The sequence below is a fragment of the Apodemus sylvaticus genome, chromosome 19 (genome assembly GCF_947179515.1).
Source record: "Apodemus sylvaticus chromosome 19, mApoSyl1.1, whole genome shotgun sequence".
Classification (NCBI taxonomy): domain Eukaryota; kingdom Metazoa; phylum Chordata; class Mammalia; order Rodentia; family Muridae; genus Apodemus; species Apodemus sylvaticus.
This window is the reverse complement of record NC_067490.1, coordinates 4027019-4048242: the sequence shown is the minus strand read 5'-3', so window position 1 is coordinate 4048242 and position 21224 is coordinate 4027019. Positions and strand designations below refer to the sequence as shown.

Here is a 21224-nt window from a genome sequence, read left to right as displayed (position 1 = left end):
CTGAAACCTGTTTGGGAAAAGTTTGTCTTTCTTAGCATGAAGCCTGACTTCACCGTAAGCCACCCTGTGAAGTTTTACACATGAATCGGATTGTCCTGGCCCCTCCAGCCCTGGGGCAGAAGCCGGCTCAGGTTGGCCTGCTGCTGCTAACCTGTCTGAGGAAGCTGGAGCCCTGTCAGGGCCATCCCAGAGCTCTGAGAAGGATGCATTCAAACAGCCAGGGACAAGCAAATATCCTCTGTTTCAATTAGAATGACGGAGACTTACCTGGGATCCTCGGCGGTGGTGGGTGATCTCAGTGGCATCTCATGGCTTTGTCAGTCTTCAGCAGGGCAGCACCAGCCTGTAGCAGCCACGCCCACAAGGTCTGAGAGATTTTTCTGCAGAGAAGAAATTTGGAAGAACAGACTCCCCTTGGTAAAGCACAGTAGGGCAGTCAACACAAGTAGTCCTTGGGCGGGCCCTGCCAGCAGACAGTTCTTGCCCAGTGGTTAGGTGGCCCACGCTTGCAGGGAGCTCCTGGGGAGTCCGTTGCTGCCCACTTGCCTTGGTCATGGGGCTGGAGAGATGGCTTAGTGGTTAAGAGCACCAACTGCTCTTGCAAAGGTCCTGAGTTCAAATCCCAGCAACCACATGGTGGCTCAAAACCATCTGTAACAAGATCTGACATCCTCTTCTGGAGTGTCTGAAGACAGCTAAAGTGAACTTACATATAAATAAATCTTTAAAAAAAAAAAAACTTGCCTTGGTCATGGTGTCTGTTCACAGCAATAAAACCCTAACTAAGACACCAATAATAAGACACAAAAATAAGACATCAGAGCCGGGTGGTGGTGGCGCACGCCTGTAATCCCAGCACTTGGGAGGCAGAGGCAGGCGGATTTCTGAGTTCGAGGCCAGCCTGGTCTACACAGTTCCAGAACAGCCAGGGCTACACAGAGAAAGAGAAACCCTGTCTCGAAGAACCAAAAAAAAAAAAAAAAAAAAAAAAAAAAAAAAAAAAGACATCAGTTGGGCAGTGGTGGTGCACGCCTTTAATCCCAGCACTTGGGAGGCAGAGGCAGGCGGATTTCTGAGTTCGAGGCCAGCCTGGTCTACAGAGTGAGTTCCAGGACAGTCAGGGCTACACAGAGAAACCCTGTCTCGGAAAAAAACCAAAAACAAAAAAAGATGACTAAGCCAGCTCAGTCAGTCAACAGGGTCTCAAGGCAGGACTGAGGGTTGAAAAGAAAAAGACAATTAGACAAACATTATAACATGACTCCAACCAGTGCTGAGGCTGAAGCGGCTTTATTTTCTGCTTTTATGTCAATCTAGGAACATCCAAAGAATACGGTCAGTTCTCAGATCGAAGACAAAGTGATCAAACAAGGCAAAGAAGAGAGAGACCACACAGGTAGTGATCAATCAAAGCAAGGAGTCTGGGCCTTATCAGGACTACCAAGTCAAAAGGGGGTCCCACATTGCTTGTCTGTGTCCCCCTTGATCCTTGCATTAGCCCAAACACGAATATTCTTATCTGACCCTACTTCTGCCTCCAGAGCCCGGCGACAAGTACTTGCCAAATTTCTATAAGTGGCAGCAAAAGCTTTCCACACCAATATACAGAGACCACCAAAGCTCCTGCTAGTAAATACATTTGTACTTAACATGACAACAGACACAGTTCTGAGCACATTAAAGTTTCCAGACAGGGTTTCTCTGTGTAGCCTTGGGTGTCCTAGAACTCCCTCTGTAGACCAGGCTGGCCTGGAACTCATAAATCCACCTGCCTCTGCCTCCCAAGTGCTGGGATTAAAGGTGTGCGCCACCACTGCCTGGCACCTGCCTCTCCCCCCCCCCCCCAAACTTTCATAAAACACCCTAACACCCTCACAGAATATATTTCCGAGGGCTGGAGAGATGGCTCAGCGGTTAAGAGCACTGACTGCTCTTCCAGAGGTCCTGAGTTCAATTCCCAGCAACCACATGGTGGCTCACAACCATCTGTGATGGGATCTGATGCCCTCTTCTGGGTGTCTGAAGACAGCTACAGTGTACTCACAAAAATACAATAAATAAATAATAAAAAAAAAGAAAAGAAAAAAAAAGAATATGTTTCTGATAAGATTCAGTTTATGCCAACAGCTAAAGCTTAACAGAGTCAGCAATGGCAAAGGGCCCAGACACACAACTTCCAGTCAGTTCCTGCTGCCCTGAGTGGGCCTCAGGAATTCATAAACTTTATTCATCAAACATGCCCCTTATCTAAGCCCTTTTCTAGAAACCTGGTGTTCGACAGAGTTAGTGGAGATGTAAGTGGTTAGACACAAGTCTACGTCTGTTTCCTTTAACCTTTGTAAGTTTGGGAACTTAGAAAGTTTAACCATCAAATGTATAGTGTTGTTTTATCATTTTGTATGTATGTTTAATTAGGAGTGCTCTTTCTGCATGTACACCTGAAGGCCAGTAGAGGGCACCAGATCTTTTGATAGATGGTCCTGAGCCACCATGTGGTTGTTGGGATTTGAACTCAGGACCTCTGGCACAGCAGTCAGTGCTCTTAACCTCTGAGCCATCTCTGTCCTACTTTTCATAAACCTTGTTCATGTGTTCGTCCTCACTGTATTACTCCTGTGTGTGTGGGGGAATCATCATATAAAAATTCATCATATCCCACCACTAGTTCAAGACCAGCCTTGTCTACAGAGTGAGTTCCAGGACAGCTACACAGAGAAGCCCTGTCTCAAACAAACAAAATCCATCGTAATCCAAAATATGTTGAAGACTTATTATTTGGCCTAGAAAGGAGGTGGGCTCCACAGGATGGAAATGTTTGATTGGTTTTCCTTAATTAGTTTGCACTACAGCTGGAAGCCTGAGAGTTGTTATTTAAGCTAAGATGGGCCCTTGAGGCACGCATTCTTTCAACCACAACAAAAAGTGTTGGGGGTGAGATCTTTTTGTGCATTGTGTGAAAGGTTGTTTTTGGATTTTTGTTTGTTTTTTGGTTTTTTTTGTTGTTGTTGTTTGTTTTTTTCTCTGTGTTTAACCCTGGCTGTCCTGAAACTCACTCTGTAGACCAGGCTGGCGTCGAACTCAGAAATCCGCCTGCCTCTGCCTCCCAGAGTGCTGGGATTACAGGCTACAGGCGTGTGCCACCACCGCCTGGTTTGGCATTTTTTTTTTTTCTTAAAGCTGCATCTCATCTTATACACACTCCCTCCAGCCCCTCTGATTGGTCTAATAAAGAGCTGATGGGGTGAGGGCCTGGAGAGATGGCACAGCAGTTAAGAGCACTGACTGCTGTTCCGAAGTCCTGAGTTCAAATCCCAGCAACCACAGGGTGGCTCACAACCATCCTTAACGAGATCAGACACCCTCTTCTGTAGTGTCTGAAGACAACTACTGTGTACTTACATGTAATAAATAAATAAGTAAATAAATTAATAGCTAGCTGGGCGATGGTGGCACACGCCTTTAATCCCAGCACTTGGGAGGCAGAGGATTTCTGAGTTGGAGGCCAGCCTGGTCTACAGAGTGAGTTCCAGGACAGCCAGGGCTATACAGAGAAACCCTGTTTGGGTCGGGGGGGGGGGGGGGGGGTCGGAACAAATCCAGAGTCAGGTGGCTTGCCTCACCCAGAACAAAGATTTTGGAGGAAATTTTGAAGCAAGCATGGTTGGTTCTGGAGAAAACCAGGGCCATAACCCAACTCCAGAGCCAATCATTTTATAGAATCGAACAGCATAAAACAATTTTTAAAAATAAATTATTGCCGGGCGGTGGTGGCACACGCCTTTAACCCCAGCACTTGGGAGGCAGAGGCAGGCGGATTTCTGAGTTCGAGGCCAGCCTGGTCTACAGAGTGAGTTCCAGGACAGCCAGGGCTACACAAACATGTTTGCAGGGGGGGGGGGGGGGGGAGGCAAGCCTTTGCCGGAGGCGCAGAGGACCCCGTGCTTACCGATAAGCACTAGTGGAATCTGGTGTGTTAACCATTCAGGGTTGTTCCTTCAAGGGAAGGAATGCAGTATCTGTTATCTGCTCCACAGGCTGGAGTGGACATGTTTTCTAGCCTGGTGACCTTTGTGCTATCTGTGTGACTAGAGACACTTGGATGCTCCCCCAGACCCTTATCATAAATTTGTTTTTCTCAGTGAATCCACAGAACCTAATTTTATGGACTTTTTACTTTTATTTATTTATTTTTTTTACAAAGAGTTTCCTTGCTTTCTTTGTTCTGAAGGGAGATTTATGGATGTTTTGTTGTAAACGTGGGATAGAGTTAATTATCACCAGAACAGTTTCCAGCAAATTGTGTTGTCCTTAAGTCTGTGTAAAATAAACCACTCCAGAAGTTTGAACTAACATCAGCTACGGGAGTTGTGCTGAACACAACTGCCTTCTTGCTTCCCAAAGGCTGTCTCTCTGCAGCCTGTGAAGGTCACAGAGATGTCTCAAAAGCCTGCCTGAGCCACGTGGTGAGTTCAAAGCCCCCCTCAGATAGAAAAAAAAAATTACCTCTAAAAAAAATAGAGGAGAGAAAGAGAGGAGGGGAGAAGAAAGAGGAAGGAGATTAAGACTCAGAAGTCAGACATTAAAATTAGACTGAAGTTTCAATTCTGCCACAAACTTGGGTTTTCATTTCTCACCAGATGCTCTGACAAACAGGTCCTCTTCCCTCTCCATCCTTCTATCTCTTCGCAACATTGTTACACCCGTGACTCTTGTTAACATCTCTTTGTTTCTCCATTCTTGGCCTGGAACTCTCTTTGTAGACCAGGCTGGCCTTGAATTTAGAGATCCACCTGCCTCTGTCTCCCTAGTAGTGAACTTAATGGTGGCACCCACTGTAGTGAGAATTTTGGAATTTTGATTTCTTTAAAACAACAATAACAACAATAAAAACCAACACAGAAATATTCTAAGAGTGTGATTCGGGGCTGGAGAGATGGCTTAGCAGTTAAGACCACTGGTTGCTCTTCCAGAGGGCATGGGTTCAATTCCCAGCATCCACATGGTAGCTCCTAACTGCCTGTAACTCCAGTTCCAGGGGACCTGATGGTCTCACCCAGACAGACATGTAGGTAAAACACCAATACACATAAAATAAAAATAAAATTTAAAAAAGAGAGAAGGGAATGTGTTTCCATTTTAATCCCAGTTGTGGGATGTGGGGCTGCTTCGGACTTGCCACAGAGGCTGACTGTGATTTGCCTCCGGCTCTAGCAGAAGCACGGTTTTGCCAGCTGCAGGTAATTTCTGCGATTGTGTGACGTTCTGGAATTCTGGAGACTTTTCAGAGGGTAGATGCAAGACCACCCCACCCCACTCCCGTGGGGGTAAGGTAGAGTGGGTGTGGGGGTAGGGTGGGTGTGGGTGTTGGTCGTTTGTCATTTGGAGAGGTCGTTTTTTGCTTTGTTAGCAGCTGTGGGGCAAAGAAGAAACAAAAGGAAAGAAATTAGATTCAGGGATTTTCCTAGTTTCTTTTTTGCCTTTGTCCTTGTTTCTTTCCTATCTAGCGTTAGGGGTGAGACCAGGGGGAGAAAGGCTGGAAGAAAGAACCCACAAAGTAGCAAAGGCAGGCTACACCCTACTGTGCTGGGAGGTTGTGCCCTCAATTTAACAAGTGAGTTTACAGGGTGCCTTCCGGAACTCTGGGTTGGGTCATAATATGGTAAAGTAAGGCAGAGTCACTAGTATCCCACAGAGATTTCAGGAGATATCCCAAAGACCAAGGGGGAAAGAATGGGCTTACAAGCTGTTTGTTTTTTGGTTTTGTTTTTTTTTTAATTTACTTATTATTTTATATAAGAACTCTGTAGCTGTCTTCAGAAACACCAGAAGAGGGCGTCAGATCTCATTACAGATGGTTGTGAGCCACCATGTGGTTGCTGGGATTTGAACTCAGGACCTTCAGAAGGGCAGTTAGTGCTCTAACCCGCTGAGCCATCTCTCCAGCCCCCTTATAAGTTGTTAATGGAAATCTTGCTTAGCTGAGAGGCTCTGACCAGTCTTCCGGGGCACAGGACATCTTTTCTTTACCCTGTCCCCATAACCCTCCCTTCTATCTTGCCTCAAACCTACCCTGATTCCCCAGAATTGAGCAGGAGACTGAAACAATGAGCCCCTCCTTTTTTTTTTTTTTAAAGATTTATTTATTATTTTACGTAAGTACACTGTAGCTGTCTCCAGACACCACAAGAGGGCGTCAGATCCCATTACAGATGGTTGTGAGCCACCATGTGGGTGCTGGGATTTGAACGCATGACTATTGGAAGAGCAGTCGGTGCGGTGCTCTTAAGCGCTGAGCCATCTCTCCAGCCCTTTAATGCTTGAAGGAAGCCCTTGCTGTCTCTGGAGGCCACCGTCCTGATGCCTGACCGCCCCTTTCCGCACTCTGTAATTACAGTCGCCTGTGACTCTAGGGCCCCAAGGACAAGCTTCACAAGTATCTGTTTAGAATTTCCTGCCTCCTCCTCACCATCTCCCTGGCCGTCCTGTAACTCACTCTGTAGATCAGGCTGGCCTCGAACTCAGAGATCCACCTGCCTCTGCCTCCAGAGTGCTGGGACTACAGGAATGTGCCACCGCCCGCTCTTGCTCTTGCTGTGCCCTCTTGCTTCTCTCTCTCTCTGTCTGTCTCTGTCTCTGTCTCTCTCTCTCTCTCCCCCCCTCTCTCTCCCTCTGTCTCTATTCCCTCAACTCTCCTCCGCACGCCTGAGTAAACTCTATTCCATCATGTGACGTGGCTGGTCCCTGGGGGGGGCATGCCTCAGCTTGGGCCCCCGCAGACCCCCCTTCCCCCACGCCTTACTGCACTTCCGCCAGACATATTCCTTCTCTCCTTGGCTTTTTATAAAACAACACTCAGCGATCCTGCCCTGCCCCAGCATCCTGAAGGTTGGGATTTCAGGCAGGTGCGATTCAGCTTGGCTATGTTTGTTTTATTTATTTATTTATTTTTTAGATTTGTTTTTTTTCGAGACAGGGTTTAACCTGGGCCACTGAGACAGCTCACCGGGTAAAGTCTGACACCCTTGCCCATCCCTGGAACCCAGGGAAAGGGAGACAGAGTTAACCTGCTCACAAAGTCATAAAACTTATAAAGAAATAAAAAAAAAAAATGCCCCCAAACTCAATAGCAGTTCTCTCCTTTCTGTTGGCTTCTTGAATTAGGGTCAAAGCCAGCAGCTGCAGGATCATCACACCTCAGCCTTTAATCCCAGCAGTGCTGAGCCAGGCCTTCCATCCCCACACCGAGTCAGCCAGCTGTCCGACTCGGCTCGAAAATGGCGGAGGAGGAGGGAGGCGTGGAGGAGGGGGACATATTCCTGGCATTTGCCCAGGGTCCCACTCCTCCTCGGGGGCCCCTGCGACGCGCTTTGGACAAGGTCTTCCTCACCTTCTTGGTCCTCTTCCTGACACTGCTGATGCTGGAGGCTGCTTACAAACTGCTGTGGCCCCTGCCATGGGGCAAGTTTCGGGACTGGCTCCTGAGGACCCCCGAGGAGGAGGCAGCTCTGGAACTGTGAGCATCTCCTTATAGACGACCGACCGGTCCGTGCGATTGAGGTGAGAAAGGAGATGCTAGAGGGATTGGGGTGGAAGAGAGAGTTAAGGCCAACACTGTAAGATTGTCTTTATCTGCCTGTCTGTTTGTGGGTGTGTGCACATGAGTTCAGGTGCACACAGACCACAGAAGCTACAGGGTGTTGGATGCCCAGGGGCTGGAACGCACCTGAAGTGGGTCCTGGGAATCAAACTCCGGTCTGCAGCACACACACACACACACACACACACACACACACACACCTACCTTTATATACATGGTATATAAATGTAATTCCACACATGTGAGAATACGAGGAGTAATTTTCCCTTTTGAATAGCTTATTTTGCTTAAGAACGTACACCATTTTCTTTTTTTTCCTGCAAGTATCATGGTTTTACGTTTTCTTCCCAGCTGTAAGACTCCATTATATGTCCATACCACATTTTGTCTGTTTTACGGGCCAGTTGGCTGCTTCCACTCTTTTGGCTATTGCAATTGCAACAGCAATAAACATGAATGTGCACGTGTCTCTGTGGTGTTCTGACTTAGGTTTCTTCAGGTATCCAGGAGTGCTACAGCTTGGACTGGTTAGGTTTTAGGCCATGCATAGGTCCAGAAATGAATCTTGGCCCACCACAAACTGGACTCTAGAAGGGTCTCTGGCAGTTAGATAAAGGCCAGAATTCTCTCAGGAACTTGTGAAACAGGTTCCCATCTGCAGAAAGGATTTGTTTCCCTTGCCTCTGGAAAAGGGAAAAGACTGACCAGGGATGGTGCCTGGGGCGCTTCTAGCTGCTCTTCCCCAGTATCCATTGTACATTTCAAAGCCCCCACACTGGCCTCCTTCCAAGACTCCCAGCCCTGCTTCAGTCAGGCCCTTCCTAACCCCAGCTCCGCATACTCCTCGTATCCCACTACTGTCTACTGTTTCTCCTCATAGCGGCTTGCAACTCCAGCCCCTCGGGTCAGCCAACCCTTTTGATCTTCATGAGTGTCAGGCTCACAAGTGGTGCACATACATACATACATACATACATACATACATATGTGCAGACAAACGCTGGGATACATAAAGGTACTTTGAGCAGTTTCAATAATTGCAAGAACAGAATGGATCAAACCATGTAAAACACATGTTTACTTTTATTCATTATATGTTAATGCTTTTTTTTGTTTGTTTGTTTTTTGGTTTTTCAAGACGGTTTTTCTGTGAGGTCCTGGCTGTCCTGGAACTCACTCTGTAGACAAAGCTGGCCTTGAACTCAGAAATCCACCTGCCTCAGCCTCCTAAGTGCTGGGATTACAGGCGTGCGCCACCACCGCCCGCCGTGTTAAAGAATTCTGCTTATTTTCACTTTCATGTATCTCTTGGATCCCCCCTCTTAATCCCAGGGAAGTTTTTATTTTCCCAAACTGATTCTACTTCCCCCGACTTTTTTGGTTTGTGACTCAGTTTAATTAGGGTTATTTGCATGAGTATACCTAGGGGTTACTTACGGAAGACTCCCCCAACAACAGTTAATTGCCAATAGCTCTTTAGAGCTGGTGGGGATTTTCATGAGCCCCTTCCTCATTTCTGATGGGATCTCTTATCTGGGGCAGGTAACCTTGGCTCCTGTGATTTGGTCTGTGCCACAAGCTGGCCTTGTCCAGACACAGCATTTCACAGAACTCTTGTCAATCTTTCACGTCCTAACTTCCTTCCAACCTCCCCCAATTCTCCCATGTTCGGTCGGCTTGCTGTCAGTTTTTATAACGACTAACTTTAAAAATACATTTATTTTATGTGATTGCTTGATTTGCCTGCATGCATGCATATTCACCACACAGAAGCCTATTGGATTTCCTGGAACTAGGGTTAGCGATGGTTGTGAGTCACTCTAGGTAGGTGCTGGGGGAGGAACCTGCAAAAGCAGGCACGGGCGCTCGAGCCTCTCATGCAGCGTGGACTTGCACTGGCACACACATAAAGCTGAAGAGAAATAATTGTGAAAAGATGGGGAACCTCATTTCAGGGAAACCCATTTTGAGAAACCCAAGGATGTGAAAATTAAATCCTTCATTATCTCTTAGAGCCCGGTTAGCCATTGGGGAGATGCCCCCATCCCGCCCCCGCCTCGCCCCGCCCCAACTGAAATGCTGTAAACCCAGAAAGCTGAACAGGAAGCGAGGAGGTGAGTTTAAGTTTGAAGTTCGGGTCTTCTGAGAACAGCTGGATTTCTTTCTTGGTCCTGCAGATTAGCAAGATGCCTACCACCGAGGAAGGAAGGCTGCGGAGACAAGGTCTCCGCGCGAAGGGTGTTGATTATCAGGCTACCACTTCAGCACACCTGCGGACCTTCTCATCCTGTGCCCGGCGGGCATCACAGTGGTTCCCCCTCTCTTCCTTTTCTCCGCAGTTCTCCTGGAGAAGACACCCCGCGGGATTTTATGAGCCTCGTTTCGTTTTCCCAGCGCTCTCAGCGGCAGCTTGTACGGTTTCTCTCCCAAGCCCGCGCCGGGTTATCCAGCTATCTGCCTCACGCCCTGCAACCCCAGCCGAGAAGCACTGCCTCCTGTACGGTCAAGGAGACCCACGGAGAAACAGAGGGCCACGGTTCCCACGGGGGGCGTGGCTCGGTCATTACGTCTGTGGTGCAGATGGAGAGGCAGGTCTCCGACGGCAATAATAATACCTCACTGCAGCAGCATGCTGTGTGCTCTTTTGTATGCATGTGTGTGCACGTGTGCACCTGACCCAGGAGGCCGGGGCTGGAGAGCCTCGAGGTGCACGCCGCATCTCCAAAGGAAGGGCAAGCGTAGGCAACCAGGCGGTGGAACTCGGGGCCCGAGGGAGAGCAAAGTAGGGGAGTGTCAGGCTTACACTAACCCGGGGCAGGAAAAGAAAATCTTTTATTTCGATCCCTGGAGCCCTGCACAGCCATAGAGACACCAGCTCCTTAGGTACCTGCTTGAGATTTCTTCTCCAGCTAGGATGGAAGGCTGGGTCTTCCGCGATGCGACTCCACCCCATGGCGTGGGTTGGAGGCAGGTCTGAGGCAGGAAGTTTGTGATTGGTCGAGTGGCTTGGGCAAACTGGCGCATAGAGCTCCGCGCCTCGCCGAGCAGAGCAGACCGGTGCCGTACGGCAGCGTGGCGCGCCCCATCTACCTGGTCGTAGGCCCCGCCCCCTCGCGCGTCAGCTTGCCCGGAGCTGTGGCCTAGGTAGGTGGATCTAGCGTCACTTCCGGTTCCCAGAGGCCCGCGTTCCGTACAGCAATATGGCCGCCCTCCGGCGCTTCAGGCGGAAACTCCGCGGCTTCCGGTCTGTTGTAGGGCCTGCGGTGGGGGTGGGGGAAGGAAGGCGGAGGGAACTATGCGAGGATTTGCGGTCCGCGCCGTGGGGAGCCTCGAGAGACCGTTTCTGAGGTGGGGGCCGGGTCGTGCGCGGAGCGCGGGTGGCGGCGCGGGAGTGGCGAAGGCGAAGGAGCTGCGGGGCCTGGCTGCCGAGTCTGAGGGCGAGCTTGTATGGTACCTTGCTAGCCCTGAAGGGGAGTGTGGCGGCCTAGGCTGAAGGCGGAGAGGGTTACTTGGCGGGAAGCTGAGGCTGGAGACTGCCCTCAGCCTGGGGCTAGAAGCCCAGACATTAGGAATGCCGAGTGGCGGGCTGGTTGTCGGTTACGAGTCCCAGAGAATGGAGGAAACCAGGGTGCGGTGAGAGGGAGGGGACTGGGGTGAAAAACGCCCAGCCTGATGCCCCGGTTTGAGCAAGGTGGAGGTGGCTGTAGGGGCGGCGAGGACCCCAGGCTCCCGGGAGGGAAACCCTTTCACCTCCGAGCCTTTAAGGGAGATAAAGGAGAGGACTGTCGTGTGGGAGCGCGAGCGGTGGGCAAACCTGCAAGGTAGTGTCGACAGCGTGTCGCTTTCTGTAGGCGGGGACTCAGCGCTGTGCCCCTCGCGCCCCATCGGAGTGGGGGGAAGAAGAAAACTTCGCAGCTGACAGTGGGAGAAACGCAACCGAAAGACAGGGACTCGATTGGGGGGTGGGGCTGGAGTTGAGGGTGAGGATCGGGAGGTCCCCCCAGAGCTGCAGAAGACAGGCGGTGAAGGCAGGCAGCTTGGGAAGAACTAAGCTATTCTGAAACCCGAGGTATCTGACAGGGTGGGACGAAGCACGAGGGGCTCTTTCTGAGGCTTCCATCCCCTTCCAGAATTCTGACTTCTCCAAATACTTTTCTCCCTCAGGGGGATTTGATCCCCCATGGCCACCGATGACAGCATCATTGTGCTTGACGATGACGATGAGGACGAAGCAGCCGCTCAGCCGGGGCCCTCCAACCTACCCTCCAATCCTGTCTCACCAAGACCAGAAGCCTCTGGTCCACCTGAGCCCCGTGGGGATGGAGGGAGGGGTAACTCAGGTAGCCGGAAGTGCTTCAAGGCGGAGAATGAGAAGCTGTTTGAAGAGGTAAGGCTCCTTCCTTTTGCTTCTGAGAGAGAGGGGTCTCGCTTTGTGGCCCGGGCTGCCTGGAGCTGTCTAGATGAGTCTGGCCTTGAAATCACAGAGTTCTTACCTGCCTCTGCCTCTTGACAGCTGTGATTAAAGATGCGAACCACTGAGCTGGAGAGATGGTTCAGTGGTTAAGAGCACTGCATGCTCTTAGGTCCAGAGTTCCAATTCCCAGCAACCACATGGTGGCTCAGAACCATCTGTAATGGGATCTGATGTACTTTTCTGGCATGTCTGAAGAGAGTGACACAATCTTTTTTTGTTGTTGTTTTGTTTTTTTCGAGACAGGGTTTCTCTCTGTAGCCCTGGTTGTCCTGGAACTCACTCTGTAGACCAGGCTGGCCTTGAATTCAGAAATACGCCTGCCTCTGCCTCCCAAGTGCTGTGATTAAAGGCATGTGTCACCACTGCCTAGCTAAGAGTGACACAGTTTTAAAGAATAAATTTTTTTTTTTTAAAGATTTATTTATTATATGTAAGCACACTGTAGCTGTCTTCAGACACTCCAGAAGAGGGCATCAGATCTTGTTAGGATGGTTGTGAGCCACCATGTGGTTGCTGGGATTTGAACTCAGGACCTTTGGAAGAGCAGTCAGTGCTCTTAAACCGCTGAGCCATCTCACCAGCCCTTAAAGAATAAATCTTAAAGATGTGAACCGCTATGATGCAATAGGGCAGATCCCAGGGAAGGGGTGTTTGATTGGCTGATTGATTTTGCCTTACTGATCCCATCTTTTTGTTTGTTTGTTTTCCCTGTCCCTTCCCTTGAACCGTCTAGTTCCTTGAACTGTGTAAGATGCAGACATCAGACCACCCTGAGGTGGTCCCGTTCCTCCACAAACTGCATCAGCGTGCCCAGCCTGGGTTTCTGGCCTCTGCAGAGTTCTGCAACATCCTCTCCAGGGTTCTGTCTCGGTCTCGGAAGCGGCCAGCCAAGCTCTACGTCTATATTAACGAGCTCTGCACTGTTCTTAAAGCTCACTCCACCAAGAAGAAGCTGAACTTAGCTCCGGCAGCCTCGGCCACCAGTGAATCATCTGGTGGTAACCCTCCCACAGATTCCCCTTCTGACCTTACAAACGCTCAGACCACTGCCGCTGAGGCCTCAAGGACTCGTGGTTCCCGGAGGCAGATCCAGCGCCTGGAGCAACTGCTGGCACTGTACGTAGCGGAGATCCGGCGGCTGCAGGAGAAAGAGTTGGATCTGTCAGAGCTGGATGACCCCGACTCCTCGTACTTACAGGAGGCCCGCTTGAAGAGGAAACTGATCCGCCTCTTTGGACGGCTGTGTGAGCTGAAGGACTGCTCTTCCCTGACGGGACGGGTCATAGAGCAGCGAATCCCCTACAGAGGCACCCGGTACCCGGAGGTCAACAGGCGCATTGAGCGGCTCATCAACAAGCCGGGGCCTGACACCTTCCCAGACTATGGGGATGTGCTGAGAGCCGTGGAGAAGGCTGCCACCCGCCACAGTCTGGGCCTTCCCAGGCAGCAGCTCCAGCTCCTGGCTCAGGATGCCTTCCGGGACGTGGGTGTCCGGTTACAGGAGCGGCGCCACCTGGATCTCATCTACAACTTTGGCTGCCACCTCACAGATGACTACAGACCAGGTAGGAGCCCCGGGCAGGGGCCTCCTTCAGGTTGAATGGCCGCATCTCTAACCCTGTAGGATTGGGACTCGGAGCTCAGACCCTGTCTTCCCACACAGGCATTGACCCAGCCCTGTCTGATCCCACGCTGGCTCGCCGCCTTCGGGAAAATCGAACCTTGGCCATGAACCGCCTGGACGAGGTCATCTCCAAGTATGCAATGATGCAAGACCAGACTGAGGAGGGCGAGAGGCAGAAGAGACGGGCCCGGCTCTTAGGCACCGCTTCCCAGTCTTCAGACCCCCCCAAAGCCTCCTCGGATTCTGGTGAGGTATGGAAGGGTTAAACACCTGTCAGATCTAGTCTTCACCCTGCACTGCCACCAGGGACTCCAGGGTGACCCCTAGAGCAGCTTACGGAAGCAGGGAAAGGACATTGGTTCTTCCCTAGCACTAATGAGCTCCCAGAGTCCTTGTACTACCAAAGAGCTCTGGGGCCCGGAATTCCTTAAGAGAGACTCCTCTTTCTCCCAGGGTCCTAGTGGAATGGCAACCCAGGAGTGCCCTACTACCTCCAAAGCTGAGTCAGATGATGATGACGAAGATGAGGAGGAGGAAAGTAATGATGATGAGGAGGAGGAGGAGGAAGAGGAGGAGGAGGAAGAAGAGGAGGAAGAGGAAGAAGAAGAAGAAGAAGAAGAAGAAGAGGCCACTGAAGATGAAGATGAGGATTTAGAACAGTTGCAGGAAGATCAGGGGGGTGATGAAGAAGAGGAGGAAGGAGGAGGTATATATATATGTGTGAACGGAGCTCCCCTGTGGGGAGGACCCCTGTGGGGAGGACCCCTGTGGGGTTAGTTCTGCTCTGTTGGACAGGGGCTCCTTGTTGAGCCTTTCCTCCCCCCAGATCCTCAACCCCTGTTTTTATCCATCCCTCCCCTTTTCTTTTCCAGATAACGAAGGAGATACAAGCCCCACATCCCCTTCACACATTTTCCCTAGAAGGAACTCACAGCCCACAGAAGGGCTCAGGTCTCCTGAGGAGCAGCAAAAGAGAGGACTGACAGAGGCACCAGCATCACCTCCAGGAGCATCCCTGGACCCTCCCAGCACTGACGCAGAAAGCAGTAGAGACCGTCTCTATGAACCGCTTCTGGAGGAAGAGAGCCCTGGGTCCCAACGTTTTGAGCTAGAGATTGAGGCTTTGCCTGAGGACACCACCCCTTCCCCTGAAGAAAGGCACGTTTCCTCTTCCAGGAAAAAGTCAGAAGATTCCCTCCCCACCATCTTGGAAAATGGGGCAGCTGTGGTCACTTCTACATCCTTCAATGGGCGTGTCTCTTGTCACACTTGGCAAGATGCCAGTCCCCCGAGCAAGAAATTTCGGAAGGAAAAGAAGCAACTGGGCTCTGGACCATTAGAAAACAGGTAACTTGGGGCTGGAGAGATGGCTCAGCGGGTAAGAGCACCGACTGTTCTTCCAAAAGGTCATGAGTTCAAATCCTAGCACCCACATGGTGGCTCGCAACCATCCGAAAAGAGATCTGATGCTTTCTTCTGGTGTCTGAAGGCAGTTACAGTGTACTCACATATAATAAATAAATAAATCTTTAAAAAAAAAAAGAAAGAAAGAAAGAAAGAAAACAGGTAACTTCGGGTGAGGAAGAAGGCAGGTGAGGAGATGGGATTCTCTGAAGGGAGCCTGATGTCCTAGCTCTCTCTGTGACCTCAGGCCCTTTTTGTCATTTTTCTTCTGTCCTTAGCTATATAAAAAAGCAGGTGGCACATCAGGACACTGGGTGGAAGACAAGCGTCCTGTCTGCTCCGTCTCCCCCCTTGGCCTCTGTGGCTCCTGTCGCTGTTGCTGACTCCTCCAGCAGGGTGGACTCTCCCAGCCACGAGCTGGTCACCAGCTCCCTGGGGGGCCCTTCTCCGTCCCTGCTTCCCCAGATGCCCCAGTGTCAGTCTTTCCGGCCGTGTATTTATAAGGTAAGTTGGGGTGGTGTCCCTGGATGTTCACTCTCGCCCTTTTCCTCTCTGTGGGTGTGGCACCTACTATTCTTCTGTTTCCCATCTGCCTGTGTGTGCGTGCGTGCCATGTGCATGTGCATGCATGTGTGTGTAGTGACAATTTTGGAATTTTGGTTTCTTTATAAAAACTCAAGAGCTGGGTGGTGGTGACGCATGCCTTTGGTCCTGGGAGGCAGAGGCAGGAGGATCTCTCTTGAGTTTGAGGCCAGCCTGGTTTACAAAGTGAGTTCCGGGAGAGCCAGGGTTGCACAGAGAATCTGTGTCTAAAACCCCAAAACCAACCAACAAACAAAAAAACAGTGAAATGGGTTTTCATTTTAATCCCAGGTATGGGAAGCAAGTGCTTCCCGCTGGCTGCAATAGCTGACTGACTCACCGCGAGCTCTAGCAGACGTGTGGCTTTGCCAGCCACAGACATTTGCTTTGGTGATGATATTTGGAATTTTGGGGACTTTTCAGGAGAGCATCTAAATGGTAGAGGGTCCCCCCAGGCCCGGCCTCCTCCAAAGGCATGGTTGGTGGTTGTTCAGGGGTTGATTGTGGTTTGTTGGTAGTCTTGCTCAAAGAAGAAACAAGAGGAGAGACATTAGATTGAGAGATCCCTATCTCTCCCCTCTCCCCTTCTTTCTTTCTTATTTAGTGATGGGGGCGGATAAAGGGGAGGAAGAAGAACCCACAAAGTCTCAAAGGCTGGCTGTGTGTGTGTTTAGATTTATTTTGCCCAGCATAGTGCTTATTACTCTAGCCCCAGCACCCAGGAGTCAGAGGATGCAGTTCATGCCCCCACCCCCAGACAGGGTCTCTCTGTGTAGTCCTGGCTGTCATGGAACTCACTCTGTAGACCAGGCTGGCCTCGAACTCAGAAATCTGCTGGGATTCAAGGCGTGTGCCACCACTGCCCGGCTCGAGCAGATCTCAAGACCTGCCAGGTCACAGGCAAGTCTATGGAATGAGTTCCAGGACAGTCAAGGTCACATAGTGAGACCATGTAAAACAGAAACTAATTTATGTAAATAGGTGTTTGTGCTTGATTTTGTGCCTGGTGCTCATGGAGGCCAGAAGAGGGCGTCTAATGCTCCACATCTGGAGTTACTGAGAAGGCTTTCAGCTAGCCTGTGAGCTCCAGATACAACAGTCTTCTGCAGAGCAGCAGTGTGCTTAGTGGCTGAGCCATCTTCCAGCCTGCCGTCCTCCTTCGTTTTGGTTTTGAGACAGGGTCTTTCTATATAGCCCTGACTATCCCAGAACTCTGTATGTAGACCAGGCTGGTCCCAGCCTCACATATCTGCCTGCCTCTGCCTCCTGCGCGCTGGGACTGAAGGCGTGCGCCACCACTGCCCGGCTCACCCTCCCTTCTCCCCTGACTTGTCTGCAGACGAGTGTGGCCACACAGTGCGATCCCGAGGAGATCATCGTGCTCTCAGACTCTGATTAGCAGCACTCCCTGCATCCAGAAAGTTTTGTATGGCTGTTACAAGATGACGGAGCAAAAGATGAACGGAGCTCCTCCTGTTTTGGTGGTGTTTCTTTTGACAAAAAAAATCAGATGTTTTAAGTTTTACACAGACACATTAATAAACAATGAATTTCTTTTTATTGTACTCTTTACTTTGTCTTAGTTCTGTGACAGCTGTCACCTGGATCTGCCCTTTCTAGCCGGGTCCTCGCAGACCTCTTTAGGGCGCCCTCATCCTTAGCTTCCTTGAGCCTTCCTTCCCCTAGGCGCTTGGAAAGATAAGTGCTTCAGAAGCCTTAAAGCCGCCTTACTTTCTCGTTTTGAGCGGTATGAGTGAAAAGGCCAATCAGGGGCTGACTCAAGGTTATTTGGCCAATCCAGGCCTGGAGGAAGGGGGCGGGGCTTCAGGGTTCTGTCATATGCTGGGAAAAGGGCTGTTGGATTCCTCGAGCAAGCTACTGTCCAGAGCTCGGGGTGGAGCCTGAGGAGCGGAAGCCAGTCCTGGTCAATGGGAAAAGGTAGGCTTGTAGGATTAAAGGGAACGAAGGCTTCGGCCAAATCAGTTCCTGAGTCCTCAGCCGCAGAGGGGACCTGGTACCTTTAAGGCGGAATGAAGGGCCGGTCCTTTAAAGGAAAAGTGTCAGTGTCGGTAGAATTTTACCCAGCGGCACAGACAGGGTGCTGGCCTGCGCCTTTAAGGTCGCAGGTCTGGGAGGCGGAGTGGAGGCGGAGGGCGGAGGGAGTCGGCACAAGATGGCGGCGGGAGGGGCTGGGGCTGCGGCTCTGGTCGCTGAGTGAGGGGGGGGTCCGAGGGCGCGCGGCCAGGTAAGCGGGGGCGCGCGGGTCTGGGGGCTCCCCTCAGGCCGGGGAACAGTCCAAGGGCAAGATTGGGGAGGAGTGGGGGGCGGGGTTCGGGGGCGGGGGCAAGCATGAGGCGGGGTCGGGATCTAGGGGGCGGAGCCCTGGAGGGTCCTGAAGGGGCGGGGGCAGGGATTAACTGGGGGCTAGAGCGTGAGTACTGTGCCGGACACCCCTTCACCCCCAAGAAAATTGGTAGGTAACACCAAGGAGGGGCGATTTTTGAGAGTGAGGCTCTCGGGCAGCTGTAGAATAGGACAGAGCACCCACTCCCTGAGAGCCCCCCATTTCCTGACCTAGGAAAGAGTACTAAACTTGGAGATTGAATACTTTCTTTGCTGGCGCTGCGGGTTGATGTTGTTTGGTTGGTGTACTTGGATGTGTTTCACTTCATGGTGAGCCCCAGTTGCCCCACCTGTACCATGATGTTGACAGGTGTACGTATCTCAGTGGGTCTGTTGTATGCTGTGATGGGCTATGTCTTTTCTAAATGCTGTTCTTCTCTTTTCCTCTAGAGACCCCCCCGGCCGCCCTCTTCTTTCCTTTGTTCCTGAGGCTGGGGGGGTATCTCCTTCCCCAACATGGAGCCATCTCTGTCATCCAGTGGGGCCACGCTCCCGCTGCCTCTGTCGCTGGCCCCACCGCCGCTGCCTCTGCCGGCAGCTGCAGTGGTACACGTGTCCTTCCCTGAGGTGACCAGTGCCCTCCTGGAGTCCCTCAACCAGCAGCGGCTCCAGGGTCAGCTCTGCGACGTGTCCATCCGCGTGCAGGGACGGGAGTTCCGTGCTCACAGGGCCGTCTTGGCCGCCTCCTCTCCTTACTTCCACGACCAGGTCCTGCTCAAAGGCATGACCTCCATCTCGCTGCCAAGCGTCATGGACCCAGGTGCTTTTGAGACTGTGCTGGCCTCGGCGTACACGGGCCGCCTCAGCATGGCTGCTGCGGACATTGTCAACTTCCTCACCGTGGGCTCGGTCCTCCAGATGTGGCACATTGTGGATAAGTGCACTGAACTGCTTCGGGAGGGTCGATCCTCAGCCACTACGAGCACTGTCACCACTGCCGCAGCCCCCTCTGTCTCTGTTCCTTGTTCCAGTGTCCCATCGGGGAGTGGGGGCTCTGTCGCCCCTGCCACCGTGGGCTCTGGACGGTCCCATACCTCCAGCCGGGCCAGTGAGAATCAGTCTCCCAGCAGTAGCAACTACTTCAGCCCCCGGGAGTCCACTGATTTCTCCTCTTCCTCCCAGGATGCATTTGTGGCATCGGCAGCCGGTAGTGGGAACCGTCGAGACGGTGGCCCTGCATTCCCAGTCCCTGTCGTTGGCAGTGCGGGTACCACCTCCTCCGGGAAGTTGCTGCTGGAGGCCGATGAGCTATGCGATGACGGCGGGGACGGGAGAGGGACAGTGGCCCCTGGGGCTGGGCTCCGGAGGCCCAACTGCATGCCTGCCAGTACAGTGCCACAGAAACACTGGGTGTATGTGAAGCGAGCTAGAAATTGCCCTGCACCAGCATCCTTGGTTCACCAAGACCCCGAACTAGAGGATGAGGAAGAGGAGGAAGACCTGGTGTTGACTTGTGAGGATGACGAGGATGAAGAAGTGGGGGGCGGCTCTGGGGCTCCTGCAGGAGAGCCCGAGGCTACCCTCAGTATCAGTGACGTTCGGACCTTGACGGAGCCTGCAGACAAAGGGGAGGAACAGGTCAACTTCTGTGAATCCTCCAATGACTTCGGCCCCTATGAGGGTGGGGGCGCTGGGGCAGGGCTTGAGGACCCCGGAGGGCCCACTCCTTCCTCCTATGCCCTCACCCACCCACCACGACCCCTCCTTCCGTTGGATGTGCCGGGCAACCAGATCTTGGTTTTCCCATCCTCCTCTTCACAGGCTCCAGGCCAGCCACCTGGGAACACAGCAGAACATGGGGCGGTGACCCTGGGGGGCACCTCTGCGGTGGGGCTGGGCATACCCAGTGGCTCTGGTGGGGCCCCTACGGGGACAGGCAGCAGCAGCAGCGACGGGAATAAGATCTTTCTGTGCCACTGTGGGAAAGCTTTCTCACATAAGAGCATGCGCGACCGGCACGTGAATATGCATCTCAACCTGCGACCCTTTGACTGCCCCGTGTGTAACAAAAAGTTCAAGATGAAACACCACCTGACGGAGCACATGAAGACACACACAGGCCTCAAGCCGTACGAATGCAGCGTCTGCGCCAAGAAGTTCATGTGGCGGGACAGTTTCATGCGTCACCGGGGACACTGTGAGCGCCGGCACCGGATGGGCGTGGGCGGGGCCGGATCGATACCTGGACCCGGACCTGGGGCACCTTCTGGGCCGGCATTGCAACCCAAGAGGGAGTCCTCTGCGGTGGGTGGGGGCAGTGGCGATGAGGCAAACTCGGCCACGCCCCCGTCCCATAGGCGCGTCTGGTCTCCACCCAGCGTGCACAAAGTGGAGATGGATTTCAGTGGGGGCGGAGGAGCGGCGCACTGAAGGGCAGGCCACTGCGGACCTTAGTGTGAGGGCAACGTGGCTCCCCGGGTTTCCCCACCAAACAGTCTTCCCTTATCTCTGTGGACCTGTATGCATTCTAGAGAAGGGCGTAGGTCGCACCATCGCCAGCCGGTTCCATTCCTCAGCCCCCCTCGTTGTCTCCGGAACTAAGCCGTGTTTTTTTTTCCTTCTCCCCTGAGCACACCAGAGCCCCACCGCACGGAGTAGTGCCAGCCCGGTGGCGGAATGGCAAAGGGACCTTTCGAGCATCCTGGAGTCAACAGGGCCAACAGTCAGGTTGTGCTAGTTTGTGCCTGAAGTCAGTGTTCGTGTTGTGGGACGAGGCCTTTGAGTCTTAACGATTGTCCTTTCTCCGCTTGAAGGATGCGCCCCCTATTTCTGTACCGTCCCACTCCTGCCATGGAGATCCCAAATTGGGTTGTCATGAAGTGGGTGGAGACAAGGAGGGAGTCGCGTAGCATAGGTCTTAATTTTTAACGGTGATTAAAATATTTATTGGTCACTTCACTTGGCTTCCCAACACCCCTCTGTTTGCGGGGACCTGGCACAGGTCGGGGAACGCGGGAGTACGGTTCTAAGGGAGGTGGCGCGGAGAGGACGCAGCCGGGGGCGGAGCCTAGACTGCCAAAGGCTCAAAGTAGGCAGGGCGGGGAGTGGCTGGGTTTCCACATCCCTATTTGGCCCTTGTGGGTGGCGTTCCTCCAACGTGCAGTCAACGCCCTCACCTGACCGGAGAGGGGAATTTCCAG

The 21224-nt window shown here is 52.2% G+C and overlaps 3 protein-coding genes and 1 long non-coding RNA gene across 6 annotated transcripts; all 4 read left to right on the top strand.

Annotated features, from left to right (window-relative positions):
- Nucleotides 1–7182: 7182 nt before the first annotated feature.
- Smim40 (small integral membrane protein 40) lies at nucleotides 7183–7531 on the top strand. The gene has a single exon (XM_052163771.1). It carries the CDS (start codon nucleotides 7275–7277, stop codon nucleotides 7515–7517), a length of 243 nt encoding a protein of 80 aa, XP_052019731.1. The 5' UTR covers nucleotides 7183–7274; the 3' UTR covers nucleotides 7518–7531.
- Nucleotides 7532–9668: 2137 nt separating this feature from the next.
- LOC127669640 (uncharacterized) lies at nucleotides 9669–10224 on the top strand. Its single transcript, XR_007974411.1, has 2 exons — nucleotides 9669–9711; nucleotides 9937–10224. It is a non-coding gene; the product is annotated as an uncharacterized LOC127669640 (long non-coding RNA).
- Nucleotides 10225–10775: 551 nt separating this feature from the next.
- On the top strand, nucleotides 10776–17246 carry Daxx (death domain associated protein). 3 transcript variants are annotated; one of them, XM_052163689.1, is made up of 8 exons: nucleotides 10776–10841; nucleotides 11762–11984; nucleotides 12805–13636; nucleotides 13735–13946; nucleotides 14149–14401; nucleotides 14568–15042; nucleotides 15378–15603; nucleotides 17021–17246. In XM_052163689.1, the coding sequence occupies exons 2-8, from the start codon at nucleotides 11778–11780 to the stop codon at nucleotides 17078–17080; spliced, it is 2265 nt and encodes a 754-aa protein (XP_052019649.1). In that variant the 5' UTR covers nucleotides 10776–10841; nucleotides 11762–11777; the 3' UTR covers nucleotides 17081–17246. The 3 variants fall into 3 exon arrangements, with proteins under 3 accessions (XP_052019649.1, XP_052019648.1, XP_052019650.1); XM_052163688.1 differs by lacking the exon at nucleotides 10776–10841 and adding an exon at nucleotides 10848–10945; XM_052163690.1 differs by lacking the exon at nucleotides 10776–10841 and adding an exon at nucleotides 10955–11047.
- Nucleotides 17247–17823: 577 nt separating this feature from the next.
- On the top strand, nucleotides 17824–20982 carry Zbtb22 (zinc finger and BTB domain containing 22). Its single transcript, XM_052163698.1, has 2 exons — nucleotides 17824–17926; nucleotides 18475–20982. Exon 2 carries the CDS (start codon nucleotides 18541–18543, stop codon nucleotides 20452–20454), a length of 1914 nt encoding a protein of 637 aa, XP_052019658.1. The 5' UTR covers nucleotides 17824–17926; nucleotides 18475–18540; the 3' UTR covers nucleotides 20455–20982.
- Nucleotides 20983–21224: the final 242 nt, after the last annotated feature.